Source organism: Scyliorhinus canicula, chromosome 4 (assembly GCF_902713615.1).
Source record: "Scyliorhinus canicula chromosome 4, sScyCan1.1, whole genome shotgun sequence".
NCBI classification, from domain to species: domain Eukaryota; kingdom Metazoa; phylum Chordata; class Chondrichthyes; order Carcharhiniformes; family Scyliorhinidae; genus Scyliorhinus; species Scyliorhinus canicula.
Window position 1 is genome coordinate 184,729,481 of NC_052149.1, and position 14,804 is coordinate 184,744,284.

Below are 14,804 nucleotides of genomic sequence, written 5' to 3' on the forward strand. Positions count from 1 at the left end.
GAACCTTGGCCGAGCTCACGATGGCCTTCACGAATTCGGCCCCCTGCGGAGAATTCCGCCCATAGTCTCCAAAAGGGAGAATCCAGCCCGAGTGCTTTTAAACTAACCTGGTGTGGTACCTAAGTGAAAATTATGTTTGTGGCAAGCACTTGAACAGCAAACACAACATCACTTTAAGTGCATGACGGCACATAAAACATTTCCCAACCCGGGAAAAATGCTGGGCAGCAGGAATGATCTGTTAAATATAAAACTGTGGCCCCACATGCCTCTCATTTGGTCCTCCTGATGTGGGTTTGCTCAGTGCCGGGAAGGGAAAATCCAGTCCCCTGACTATCCAAAGAACAAGTGTTCTCTTAGGTATGATTTCAAATCGGTGAGCATTTGATGTTTTTATTTACATGAAAAAAGGCTGCGTCAGAAATGGACAAATGTACCAGTCAGAAATGCAGCAAATATGTGGGCATTCTTGTAAAAAGCAAAGAATGATCACTTGAGCAGTGAAACTCTGCACACATTCCACAATTAGTATTAGCCTAATGGTTCTGTGGCTGCGCATGGCGGCGGCCTGCAGCCGTCGCGCCATGCTCCGTGGCGAACTCAGCCCGTGGACCTGGACCGCTAAAGTAGTGCCCCCCTTCGGCCACTCACAGGCCCCGGACCACCAGCCCACAGTGCCCCCAGCTCCGAATGAAGCTGCCCCTGTCCATGGATCAGCCCTCCCCCGACTGTAACGGCCCTGGACTGAGTCTGCAGCTGCCACGCGAGGTTCCCAGACGGTGTGAGCTGAAATGAATATTCATACTTACCGCCATATGGAATTAATTTGAAGTAACCTGCACACTCTTGAGAGTTGTTCAGGATATTCTCTAAGGTGATGTAGAACAACTTGGCCTGCTCTAGACGCTGTTCTTTGCTAAAGGCTGCCGTTGCATCATTGGACATTTCAAACAGGGACTGCAGTGGTGTGGCGTATTCAAGGATACAGTGATGAGGCTGTGACAGGGAGCAGGATGGAGTATTAGTGTTATGGTTGAAGGTAAATTGAAGGAGCAAAAGATAATGAAATTGCAATCTGCAGACAATTTGTACAATAGTTTAAATAGCTGTACATTTGATTATTTATCTGAACCTTAATTTTTAGAATGCGCGCCATCAAAAAATCTCAAACTTATTTGAAACTGATCTTGAAACTGTATAAAACATTGATCTTGAACATTTTATGAAGTTCAAATCTAGAACACAAAATATAATCTTCAGTTATTAAAGAATGCAATCTTTACCCTCTCCTTTTGATCTTTAATGGCATAAATACTGTTCTTGTAACTTCTTCCTTTAATCCCAGCTCTGTCAATACAGAGCTCTGGTAGGTTTCCGAAAAATTGAATCCTACTGTCCACCTTTTCCAGTTTATCGTAAATCTTACAGTTGAATGGGATCAGAATATACAACTTCCAATTTTCTTTGCAATCTGGTACATATTTAACAGAGCACTGGTATTCCTTCATTCTTTCTTCCAGATCTGATAAATGCAACAAAACATTGTCAATTTAACAAGTGACCGAAAATAAACAATGTGATGGAACTTTTGGAATTATAAATGTAGCATTAAAGTGCAGTTGGCAATATGACCATTTCACTTAAGTTTTACAACTACCATTAACAACATTGATGTTAGTGCTATCCATGCAATTATGCAAACATGCTTTTGTTCTATTTTGATAGTTTGATGTTATTGGAGGTAAAGAGAAAGAATTTTAAATTCAGAGTATTCTCCTAACAAAAATGTTACATGGTCTCAGTGAGTTAATGTACTGCTCACAAATTTAGTACTTATCCAATCCTGATTCAACCGACCACCCAGCCTGATTGGTTTGGCTCTTCCCCTCAGATTAAAAGTTTGCGATTATCCCGAAGAGGAGCCATCTCCCGAGGAGCCACTGTTTCTTCACCACGCTAAAATGATCTTCCTCAATTCCTATGCCAGTTCCAACATTTTAGTCAGAAATCCTGCAATAGCGGTTTGAGTAGCAAATAGGGAAGTGTCCATCTTGCTCAGTTTGCCTTCTGCACTGGTCTCCAGACCTCATTAGAGCTTTGGATGCAAAACCTGAATTCCAGAGGCAATGCAAGAATGATGGCTCTCTACATCATGGCAGCATTTAACATGAGTGTTACAGCAAGGAACCTCAGTAAAAGCAAACCCAAGGGAGATTAGTTGGAGCCATACCTGACACAGAGGAAGATGTGGTTGCTGAACCCAATCATCTCAGCTACTGGAAAGGTCTGCAAGAGTTCCTCAGGGCAATAACCTACACCCAAATATATTCAGCTGGTTCATGAATGACCTTCTCACAATCAGAATACTAGAATACTGTTCACTGATAATTTAAAAGTATTCAGCTCCATTCTTAATAATCAGGTAATGAAGTAATCCAAACCCGCATACAAGATTGCAGCAACATCCAGGCTGCGTTAATTAGTGGAATGGAACTTGGCACCTCAAAAGTAGCTAATATCCATCTGCAATAAATGAGCAAGTAACAGCCTTCCCTTGATGTTCAATGGTGTAAATGTTGCAAAGTTCCCCAATGTCAAAATGCCAGGGGAGGACAGGTGGGGGTCACCACTGACCATAAACTACTGAAGCAGGTTAGAAGCTTGGCATTCTGTGGTGAGAAAACGTGCATTTCCTTACTCCACACATTTGTGATGAGCGCGGCAAATTCCTGCTCATAGTTGATGCCATCATTTGCATCCATCCTTTGATTAGTTTCCCACTTATCGTTATCATGTTGAGGCTTGTTCATGTCTCTTTTAGAGAATCCTTTCAGGACCCTGCATCCTCTCAACATGGGCTATCTCCCGGTGTGGGATATCCTTGGGGATACTGCCATCTTCGTTTCTGCGCAGATGCCCAAACCAATCTTTGCTTGATTAGAGTGAGCATGCTTGGCCTTTTAGCTCCTATAACACAGTAAAACAATCCAAGGCAAACAAAATTTGACACTGAGTGACATAGATGTTCAGACAGGTGGCCGAAAACATATTCAAAGTGATGGGTTTTATGAAGCAGCTTGAAGAACAAGAGGTAGGGAAGGATACAGGTGTACAAAAGGGAACTTTAGAGTTTACAACCTCAGCAGCTAAACGTTCAGCTGACAAAGGCACAGCAATTAAATTAGGAGGTGAAGGGGCCAGATTAAGAGGATTGCAGATATCTTGTAAGGTTGTAGGGCTGGAGGAGGTTGCAGAGAGAGGGAGGGCAGAGGCCATGGAGGGATTTGAAACAAGGATAAGAATTTTTAAATGGAGCGAATGCTGGTCTGGGATCCAATGTAGGTTAGCAAGCATCAAGGCGATGGGTGAACAGGAGTTGGTGCAAGTTAGGATATGGGCAGCAGAATTGAGGCGGGGTGGATGATGGGAGATCATAAGAACTAGGGGCAGGAATAGGCCATCTGGCCTCTCGAGCCTGCTCTGTCATTCAGTAAGATCATGGCTGATCTTTTTGTGGACTCAGCCTCACTTACCCGCCTGTTCACCATAACCCTTAATCCCTTTACTGTTTATAAATCTATCTATCTTTGCCTTAAAAACATTCAACAAGGTAGCCTCAACTGCTTCAATAGGCAGGGAATTCCACAGATTCACAACCCTTTGGGTGAAGAAGTTACTACTCAACTCAGTCCTAAATCTGCTCCTGCTTATTTTGAGGCTATTGCCCCTAGTTCTAGTTTCACCCGCCAGTGGATACCACCTCCCTGCTTCTATCTTATCTATTCCCTTCATAATTTTACATGTTTCTATAAGATCCCTCCCTCGCTTTCTAAATTCCAATGAGTATAGTCCCAGTCTACTCAGTCTCTCCTTATAAGCTAATCCTCTCAACTTTGGAATCTAGCTAGTAAATCTCCTCTGCACCATCTCCAGTGCCAGTACATCCTTTCTCAAGAAAGGAGACCAAAACTGTACACTGTATTCCAAGTCAGTCAGGAGAAGATTGGAATCTAAAAGCAACAAGGGATTCAATGAGGATTGCTGTAGCGGCTGAGCTGAGGCAAGTGTGAAGTCAGGCTATAATATGGAGGCAGAAGCAGGCAGTATTGAAGATGGCACGGATTTGTGGTAGAATGTTTAAATCCAGGCCAAACCAAATGGTTTAATTCAGCTGAACTAGACTCTTGGTGACACATGTGAAGACAATGAATTACTTTCAATTAATTATTGAAAAGACAGAAGAAATTCTGCACATAAAGTGGTGGATTTCAGAAAAGCAGACTGACAATTTAGAGATTATGATGGCTAATTAACCTCTGAACCTACACCTCTAGCTAGATGAAGAGACTTATTCACAATTGGCTAAGGCTTCATCCCAATTTGCATTGTGGGTGATTTTAATGCTAATATTTTATATTCGAACGGTGAATCATCCAGTGTAGAGGGAAGAGCGACTGAGACTTTTGCAGATATTATAATTAATTGTTTCCTTGCATGACAGATTGGTGAGGCAGCTAGGGAGAAACACATTCTGGATCTGGTTTTTAGCAACACGGTGTCACCTGTCAACACAATATGGCTGCACAAGATGGCCACCGATACCGAGTCGTGCATGCACACTGGTCCACGCATGCACAGCAATGCAATGACATCACTGCTACAGCCTGCAGCCTGGAACCCCAGCCTGGATTTTCCAAAATCCTTCACGGTCAGTCCAGAATAGAAACTCATAACATTCCCTCCGCCTGCTGTCTGGACTAGGATGACTGAGCATGTGCACTCTCAAGATGGTGACTGCCAACCTGGATCTACCATCAGCATACAACTGTGCATGCACTATGATGGCAGCAAACACAGCCTTTTACAAATAACCCCCAGTGCAGTATCTAACCTCCATGTAGGAGAACATATAGCTAGATCTGAATATAGTATAATTAGATTCAATAAAACTGACCAACCCAAGGATGCAGTCAATCTCATTTTTCTCCCAGATTTTAACATGGTTAACCTCATAATTATGGCCGAAGATCTGGCAAAAACTGACTGGGTAGGAATTAAAGTACCATGGACAAATGGATTTTATTGAACAATATTGTCAAAACAGAATGAAGTCCAGTATATAATAATAATAATCGCTTATTGTGACAAGCAGGCTTCAATGAAGTTAGTGTGAAAAGCCCCTAGTTGCCACATTCCGGCACCTGTTCAGGGAGGTCGGTACGGGAGAACATATAGCTAGATCTGAATATAGTATAATTAGGTTCAATTTAACTGACCAACCCAAGGATCCCAATGTTTAAAAGGACACATGGTAAGGGATTGAGCAATGGCATGCAATATTCAATTTAGAAAAATATATTGTGGATGAGGCCAACATAGAATACATTTAATATTTGAAGGGAACAATACTGAGAGAAAGAGGCAGAAAAGGATTTTGGTGTTATTGTGTACAGATCACTGAATGTTCATGACCAATGCAGAGCAACTGTAGCTAAAGCAAACAAGGTTGCATTAAGAGAATTGTACAGGATAAATCAAAGGACACCATTTCGGCATTGTACAGGTTGCTAGTCAGACTGCATCTAGAGCAGGGTTTTTCAAAGTGGGAGACCCATGGTGGGTTGAGGGTGAGTGTCAGGAGGGCCCCCGGGGAGTGATCAGTTGTGGCATTCCTGCGGTGCTCCTGATCGCGGGAGAAGTGCCAAATGGCTGACACTGGCATTTTTATTGAGAATGGCGGCTGCTACTGCCTTTTAAATGAGAGGAAATTAGGCTGTGTGCAGTCTTCCAGCCAGAAGCCGCAGCAGTGAGCTGATCACGTGCCCTGTACGCGCACTTGACATCAAGCACCCTCTATTTACCCAATTTTGGTGCCAACTCACAGAAGAGAGCTGGTTCAATTTCCTAGTTGCTAGCAAACAAGGCAAGAGGATTGTGAAGGTGAATTATCTTCCATCCCTGGATTGACCGGCAGCCCCCTCCTTCCCCCAAGAATGGGGGTGGCCTGCACCCCCCCACCCGTAAGAATGCTAATTAGGGAGATCCCCCACCCAGGGGCCCCTGTGATAGGAAGACCTCCAGGGACACCTGCAACAGGGAGACCACCCGCAGGGACCCCTGTAATAAGAAAACTCACCCAGGGTTATCTGAAATAGCGAGAAGCCCCTTCCCTTCTGGGGCACCTACAACAAGGAGATCCCCCCCCCCCCCCCCCACACTGACCCCTGTAATATGGAGACTCCCACAAGGACACCTGTAACAGGAAGACCGTCCCCCCAGCGACCCCTGTAATAAGGAGACCCCCTCCAGGGACACCTGAAATAGCGAGAAACCACTCTCCCCCAGGGCACCTGCAATTGCCCCCCCCCCCCACCCCACCGGGACACCTGCAATAGGGAGGCCCCCCTCCAGGGACCACCTAACTAAATGAACCCCCCCCACCAGCGTGTTGGAGCATCCCGTTCAGATCGGCGCCTGCCAATGCTGGGCGCCGATCCCGATTTTGCGATTCTCTACTGCATCGTGGTCTCCACGATGCTTTGACAAAGAGTCATCTGACTCGAAACGTTAGCTCTTTTCTCTCTCTACAGATGCTGCCAGACCTGCAGAGATTTCCAGGATTTTCCCTATCGTGGTCCCCAATACTGGAGCCGGCCAATGAAGAATCCAGCCCCATATATGTTATGTGCAGGGAAGTTCTGGCAAATGAGAAGAAAAGTTTCAAATTTTGAAAGAGAAGTGGTGTGTGAAAAATTACTTTTGGGGTTGACACCCCAGAGTCAGTTATTAACTTACAGCTGACTCAAGATTAAAAGACTACACAGCTATATCTGAACTGTGCTACCACAAAAAAAATGTCAAAAGCCCATGAGGTTTTCAGCATTCTGGAACAGCATCTCCCAAGAGTATCCAGTGCTGAGTAAAACAAGCATTTTGTTGCTATGACCCTTCATGACAATCTACATGTGTGAAGTTAGATTTTCTGTTTTGACAATGATGAAGGTGGCACAAAGGACCTGGCTGAACTCTGTATCTGATATGCACATTGCCCTCTACTCCTTTGGGCCTGATTGGAGTGAGATTGTGAGGACCAAGCAGGCTCACCTGTTGCATTAAAGGCAAGTGAAGGTCAGCGGCGTGACCGGAGTGGGTTCCAAAGGTCGACTGGTTGGTAAAAGTGGACACAGGAAATAAAGTTTGAAAAACACTGAACTGAAGGACAATGACTACAAGTGCCAAATGTGTCAACATGCATGTTCTTTTTCATCCCTATGCTCCAAGTCATTCTCTCCTGGTACATTAAACCATAAACTTCTTTGCTACACGTTGGATGTCCCCTTGGCCAGGGTTTTGCACCCGGAGCGAATGGCAACTTGTGCGTAAAGTCCCGTGAGAGGACAAAAGCAAGACTCTCACTGTCAAGATCTTGTGTGGCGCAGGGACATGGGGAACTTCATTTAAACACATTATCATTGCATTAGATATGGCGTCCTGGCACTGCCCCTTGGCACTAACCAGTGACACTGCCCGGGCAGGGCCCTTTGACCCTTAAAAATGGCGTCCCGATCTCTGGAAAGCCAACATTGCCAACTCTTTCAGGCCCCACCCCACCAACGTGGCAGTGTGGGGCACACCTCCAGGATTTTCGAAGTGCTGGACAATATGGCAGCAAAAGCTGTCTCGCCTGTTCTGGCACTTAGAAGAAAAATTTGAAAATTCCACCCCCTATTTTTAACAATGACCCCTTGTTCTCGATTCTTCGACAGGAGAAAACATTCTTTCCATATCCACCCTGTCAGCACCCCTGAGGATCTTATATGTTTTAATCAGATCACCTCATATTCTTCTAAACTTCAGCTAACAGGAGCCTAGCCTGTCCAACCTTTCCTCATAGGACAACCCATCCATTCCAGATAATAGTTTGGTAAATGTTCTCTGAACTGTTTCCAACGCATTTATATCCTTCCTGAAATAAGGGCCGGGATTCTCCCCTACCCGGTGGGGCGGGGGGTCCAGGCATGTCGGAGTTGCGTGAACCACTCCGGCGTCGGGCCGCCCCAAAGGTGCGGAATTTTCCGCACCTTTAGGGGCCAAGCTCTCACATTGAGGGGCTAGGCCCGCGCCGGAGTGGTTCCCACTCCGCTGGCTGGCGTGAACGGCCTTTGGCGCCACGCCAGCCGCCAAAAGGATTTCGCCATGGCGAAGGCGGAAGAAAAAGAGTGCCCCCACGGCACAGGCCCCGCCCGATCGCGGGCCAGGTCACCGTGGGGGCACCCCCCGGGTTCAGATCGCCACCCCCCCCCACCTACCCAGGACCCTGGAGCCCGCCTGTGCTGCCAATCCTGCCGGTCAGGTAGGTGGTTTAAACCACGCCGGCGGGAGAGGCCTGTCAGCGGCGGGACTTCGGCCCATCGCAGGCCGACCGGCATGGCGCAATACCCGCCCCCGCCAAATCTTGGGAGGGCGGAGAATTCGGGACACGGCGGGGGCGGGGGGGTCGGAGAATTCCACCCAAGGTGACGAATACGGTACACAGTCCTCCAATTGTCTCAACTGAAGCAGAGCGTCCCTACTTTTGTATTCAATTGCCCTTGCAATATATAACATTCAATTAACTTTCTTAATTACTTGCTGTACCTGTGCACTAGCCTTTTGTGATTCATGCACTAGGATGTCAAGATTCCGCTGCAGCTCAGAGGTCTACAATCTCTCGCCATTTAGATAATATGCTTCTTTTTTAATCTTCCTGCCAAAATTGACCATTTCACTTTTTCCCACATTATAGCCCATTTTCCAGATCTTTGCTCACTCATTGAACCTATCCATATCTCTTTGTAGCCTCCCAGTGTCCTATTCACAACTTACCTTCCTACCTGCCATTGTGTCATCAGCAAATTTAGCAACCATACTTTTCATCCCTTCGTCTAAGTCATTTAGATGAAGGACCATCCTGTTTCCTGTTAGCTAGCCAGTCTTTTCTCCATGCCAATTTGCTACCCGCTACACCAGAAGCTTTTATTTTCCTCAATAACCTTTGAGTTGGCACCTTATCAAATGCCTTCCGTTACCCATCTTTGCAAAGTTATATGCTTTCCCTTTAAGCCCAATAACATTTTTAGCTAACCATGGATGGTGGGTCCTCCTCTTCGAATTTTTATTTGGAATTCATCTATTCTGTGCATTCTGAAATAACCACTTAAATGTCTGCCACTGCATCCCGATTGACCTACCCCGTAACCTAATTTGTCTCTTCACTTCAGCTAGCTTTGCTTTCATGCCCTCATAACTGCCTTATTTAAGTTGAAAACACTAGTCGTAGACCCGCTCTTCTTTCCCTCAAACTGACTGTAAAATTCAATGATATTATGATTGCTGCCAACTAAGGGCATCTTCACTATGAGATCATTAAGTAATCCTATCTCGCTACCCAATACGAGGTCAAGTACAGCCTGCTCTCTTGTTGGTACCAGATGCTCCAAGAAACTATCCCAAAAACAATCTATCAATTCCTCAGCTAGATTACCTTTACCCATCTGATTTTTTTTCAGTCTACATGCATGATGTGCCCATCAGAGGCCTTTCCCACCCTTCAAGATCAAACTTTGTCCTTTTCCTTCCCACCTGGCCTACCCATTCAGTTGGATTCAACCCCTTTCCGGGAGTGCCAGCCTGGCGCTGGCAATATCAGGATTTACTTTAAATGTTTGTTTTGTTTTGTTCTCTTTGTCCTCTTTGTTTTGTCTCCCTGTAGTCCCAGCAGTGGCCACCGCTCTCACCCAGCGCTGCAAGGGCAACATAGCTACTGGCCATCCAATTGGCTGGCAGCTCTTTAAGGCAGGAGTTCTTTCCAAAATAAGGGCCGATGTCTTGCCTTTATGAAATTAGTGCTGCTCCCAGAGACAAACTGTTCAGTTGTCAGTGTGGTGGGTGGTCTCGTCACAGACTTGCAATCTGGGCATTTGGGGACCATTTTTTAAAATTAAGGGCAATTTAGCGTGGCCAATCCACCTACCCTGCACATCTTTGGGTTGTGGGGGTGAGACCCACACAGACACGGGGAGAATGTGCAAACTCCACACGGACAGTGACCCGGAGCCGGGATCGAATCAGGGTCCAGTGCTAACCAGTGTGCCACCATGCCACCCACGGTCGGGGATCATGGCGTTCTGTTGAATCCAAGTGAATGTATCAGTCCACGAGCGACATGGAGAGCCGAAAGAAATGCACTCGATGAAACTCCAGCATTTTGAGTCGAGAATGTAATTATTTAGTTCCAACTCATGGGAACCAGCAGACATAACACTAACTTTGAACCATCTAATGAATACCTTAATTCTGATTGACCTTTTTTGTATTTTGTGCCAACTGTGGAAATATCCTGTTCTTCATCTAAGTTGCTAGTAAGATGCGGCCGGTAGGTGTTACAGTGTGACGGAGCTGGGGTGGTGCTTAATGACAATCACCTCAATAAATGAAGGAAGTAGAAAGCTAACCTTTGGGACGGGATTCTCCTCAGCCCTGCGCCAGAATTGCATTTGGCGCGGGGGCAGAGAATCGATGTTCACGCGGCAGTCGTGGCCGGTTGCGGGGATCATTGACAGTGGCCCACCACCCCCCCCCCCCCCCAGCGATTCTCCAGGCAAAACTGGCCGAGTTCCCGACGGCGTGCTTCTAACCACGTATTGCCGGTCGGGAACAGCGGGTGGCGGCGGCAGACTTAGCTCGCGGCCACACTGGTGGGGGGCGGGGGGGGGAATTGAGCACTGGAGGGGGGCCTCATGGGCGGTCAGGACAGCGATTGGACGGCTCAGATCGCGGGCGCGCACCATCTCAGAAGGACCTACATTTTCAATGTCAGTCCACGGTCCGATTCCGCCATGGTGCAGGGCGCGGCCGCTGCAGGCTGCCGTCATGCGCGTGCGCGGACACCCGACCGGAAATGAGGGGGCCCGTTCGCGCAGCAAAAGCTGCGAGAAGCACTCCGGGGCCCTGCTAGCCCCCTGCAGGTAGCAGAATCTCTGTAAATTTTTAATGGAAAGTCTGGCGTGAAACGCCAGTGTTTGTACGCCGGCATGGAGACATACCCCATTTTTGGAGAATCCAGCCTGTGATCTTCCAGGTCAGTTGCCCTCCTGGGACTGCTGCTCCACCTAGTGGACTATAGTGGGAGCGCAAGACAGGTTCAAAAGAGTCAGCCTCTCAGATCAATGCAGCACAAATCGGGCTTAAATGGATCACAAAATGATTTTTAAAAATAGGACATGGGACAAATGGCTAAACTAGGGGACAATTGTGTAAAATATGGAGAGGTTGGTCATCCTGGCCGTTATATCCTTCATAAATCCATGAGACCTAACTGCTCTCAGTACACTTGGTGTGATGTAACAAGGGCAATGCAGAGGAGAAACATGGGACTGGATTCTCCGGTCACCGACATCAAAATCGCGTTTGGAATTGGCCGGAGAATCAAAGATCCCAACCAAATCGGGGCCGGCACCGATTTTGCGATGCTCCGCCCCCTCTAAAGCGGCCTACTCGCATTGCCTGAGGCCTGCCCCCGATGCTCCGCCCCCGACCGGCCGAGTTCCGGTGTGGGCCACGTGTGGTCTCATCCGTCGGGAACTCGGCGTGGCGGCTGCGGACTCAGTCCAGCGCCGCCACAGTCGGGGGAGGGCTGATCCGCGCGCACGGGGGAATTCATCAGGGGCTGGGGGCACTGTCGGGAGGTGGTCCTGGGCACCGGAGCCGGCCGAAGAGACGGGACTATTTCGAAGGCCGGGTACGCAAGCGGCCGCCGCTATGTTGCACAGTGTAGCCACTGTAGGCTGCTGCCGTACACATGTGCGGCCATGGACCCGGCAATTCTCCACACCGTATCGGCAGCTGGAGCCAGGTTCTCTACACTGCCTTCCTGCTAGCTCCCAGCAAGACGGGGATAATCGGTGGCCGTTTTACACCAGTTTTTCTATATAAGTGGGGACATAGCCCCAGAATAAGAAAATCCAGCCTCATGACTTTTATCTCCTTTTAATCTAGTCTCTAGATATAAAGAACAGTATTGCGAGACGAGACCAAGTTCCCTCTTCACACCGAGAATTCCCTCCATTGTGTTGTGTGGCACTACCACTGCTCAGCGGGATAGGTTTCAAACAGATGTGGCAATTCCAGACTGGGCATCCATGAGGGCCTGTGGGGCAGCAGCAGCAGAATTATACTCAACCACAATCTGTAACCTCATGCCTGGGCATATCCCCTTCTACCATTCCTACCAAGCCAGGGGATCAACCTGGTTCAACGAAGAGTGCAGGAGGGCATGCCAGGATATAGCTAAAAATGAGGTGTCAACCGGGTGAAGCTACAACACAGCACTACATGTGTAGCAAATAGCATAAGTAGCATGTAATAGACAGAGATAAGTGATTCCACAACCAACGGAGCAGATCTAAACTCTGCGGTCCAGCCACATCCTGTTGTGAGCGGTGTTCGACAATTAAACAATACACTGGAGGAAATGGCTCCACATATATCTCCATCATCAATGAAGGACTCGCTCAGCACATCAGTGCAAAACTTAAGGCTGAGGCATTTGCAACGATCTCTAGCCCAGATAATGATTCATCTCGGCCTCCCAGAGGTCATCAACTTCACAGATGCCAGTCTTCAGCCAAATCCTTTCACTCGAGTGTTGACAATCTGTAACCTCATGGCCCAAAATATCCCCCACTCTATCATTACCAACAAGCCAGGGAATCAACCCTGATTTAATGAATAGTGCAGGAGGGCATGCCAAGAGCAACACCAGGAATACCAAAAAATGAGGTGTCAACCTGGTGAAGCTACAACACAAGGCCATTTGCATGACATGCAACATAAGCAATCGTCAGCCAATTCGATTCACCCCATATTATGTCAAGAAATGACTGAAGGCACTGGATACTGCAAAGCCTATGGGCCCTGACATTATCCCAGCAATATTATTGGAGATTTGTGCTCCAGAACTTTCAATTCCCCTAGCCAAGCTGCTCCATTATAGTTGCAACATTGGCATCTACCTGGCAATGTGGAAAATTGCCCAGGTATGTCCTGTACACAAAAGGCAGGACAAATCCAGCCCGGTCAATTACCACCCCGTCAATCTACTCTCAATCATCAGTAAAGTGATAGAAAGGGTCATCAACAATGCTATCATGAGTCACTTACTTTGCGATAACCTGCTCACTTACGCTCAGTTTGGGTTCCGCCAGGGTCATAAGAACATAAACATAAGAACTAGGAGCAGGAGTAGGCCATCTGGCCACTCGAGCCTGCTCCGCCATTCAATTAGATCATGGCTGATCTTTTGTGGACTCAGCTCAACTTTCCGGCCCGAACACCATAACCCTTAATCCCTTTATTCTTCAAAAAACTATCTATCTTTACCTTAAAAACATTTAATGAAGGAGCCTCCATAGATTCACAACCCTTTGGGTGAAGAAGTTCCTCCTAAACTCAGTCCTAAATCTACTTCCCCTTATTTTGAGGCTATGTCACTCAGCTCCTGATCTTATTACAGCTTTGGTTCAAACGTGGACAAAAGAGCTGTACTCCAAAGGAAGATGGCTGTGGTCAGGGCCGGCTCAAGGCACCGGCAACTCGGGCAGTCGCCCAGGGCGCCATGTGCTAGGGGGCGCCAGAGACTCGGGTCCCGCGCATGCGCAGTTGGGCAGGTGCCAACCAGCGCATGCGCGGTGGCCGCCCTCCCCCAGGGCGGCCCACCCCTCGGTCCGCCCCCCCCCGCCCTCGGGTCCGCCCCCCCCCCCGGTCCCCCCCCCCCCCCCCCTCGGCCCCGCCCCGCCCCCCCTCGGCCCCGCCCCCCCTCCTCGGGTCCGCCCCCCCCTCGGGTCCCCCCTCGGCCCCGCCCCCCCCTCGGCCCCGACCCCTCCCCCCTCAGCCCCCCCCCCCCCAAGGGCGCCAAAGTTCAGCTTGCCAGGGGCGCCAGCAACCCTAGGGCCGGCGCTGGCTGTGGTTGTTGGAGATTAGTCATCTCAGTCCAGGACCATCACTGCAGGAGTTCCTCAGGGTAGAGCCCTAGGTCAACCCATCTTCAGCTGCTTCATCAATGGCCTTCCTTCCAACAGAAGGTCAGATGTGGGGATGTTTGCTGATGATTGCACAATGTTCAGCACCATCCGCAACTCCTCGGGCACTGAAGCAGTTCACGTGCAATTGCCGCACGATCTGGACAATATTCAAGCTTGGGCTCACAAATGGCAAGTAACATTCACACCACACAGGTGCCAGGCAATGACCATCTTCAATAAGAGATAATCAAATCATTGCCCCTTGACATTATGAAAGAGAAAATGCTGGAAAATCTCAGCAGGTCTGGCAGCATCTGTAGGGCGAGAAAAGAGCTAACGTTTCGAGTCCAATTAATCATCATCGGACACGAAATGCCAGCTCTTTTCTCTCCCTACAGATGCTGTCAGACCTGCTGAGATTTTCCAGCATTTTCTCTTTCGTTTCAGATTCCAGCAGCCGCAGTAATTTGCTTTTACCCCTTGACATTACGATCCTGAATACCCCGTTATTAAAATCCTGGGGGTCACCATTGATTGGAAGTCCTCTGAAGTGTTGGGCTTTTGAGGAAGTCTCTGACACTTGTAAAAGCTGTTGCTGCTTTGAACATTTCTGCCTGAGGCAGCAGATGTTAGGAAAGGAGCCTTCAAACAGACAGGGGTCTCTGTTGAGAGCCTTTGATTGGGGATGGGGAGGAGGTCTCTATTGGGCCTCTGATGGGGTTGTCTCTGTTAGGCATCTGATCG

General features: G+C 48.1%; 1 protein-coding gene across 3 annotated transcripts in view; it reads right to left on the reverse strand.

Moving 5' to 3' along the window:
* The window catches only part of sting1 (stimulator of interferon response cGAMP interactor 1), a 55,517-nt gene that overhangs the window by 12,715 nt on the left and 27,998 nt on the right, over positions 1-14,804 (reverse strand). For all 3 annotated transcript variants that reach the window (XM_038795658.1, XM_038795657.1, XM_038795659.1), the window contains exons 5-6: positions 1,284-1,522; positions 810-996 (exon numbers count right to left, since the gene is read on the reverse strand). In XM_038795658.1, the coding sequence (XP_038651586.1) occupies positions 810-996; positions 1,284-1,522 (426 nt within the window). The remainder of the gene's footprint in view (positions 1-809; positions 997-1,283; positions 1,523-14,804) is intronic.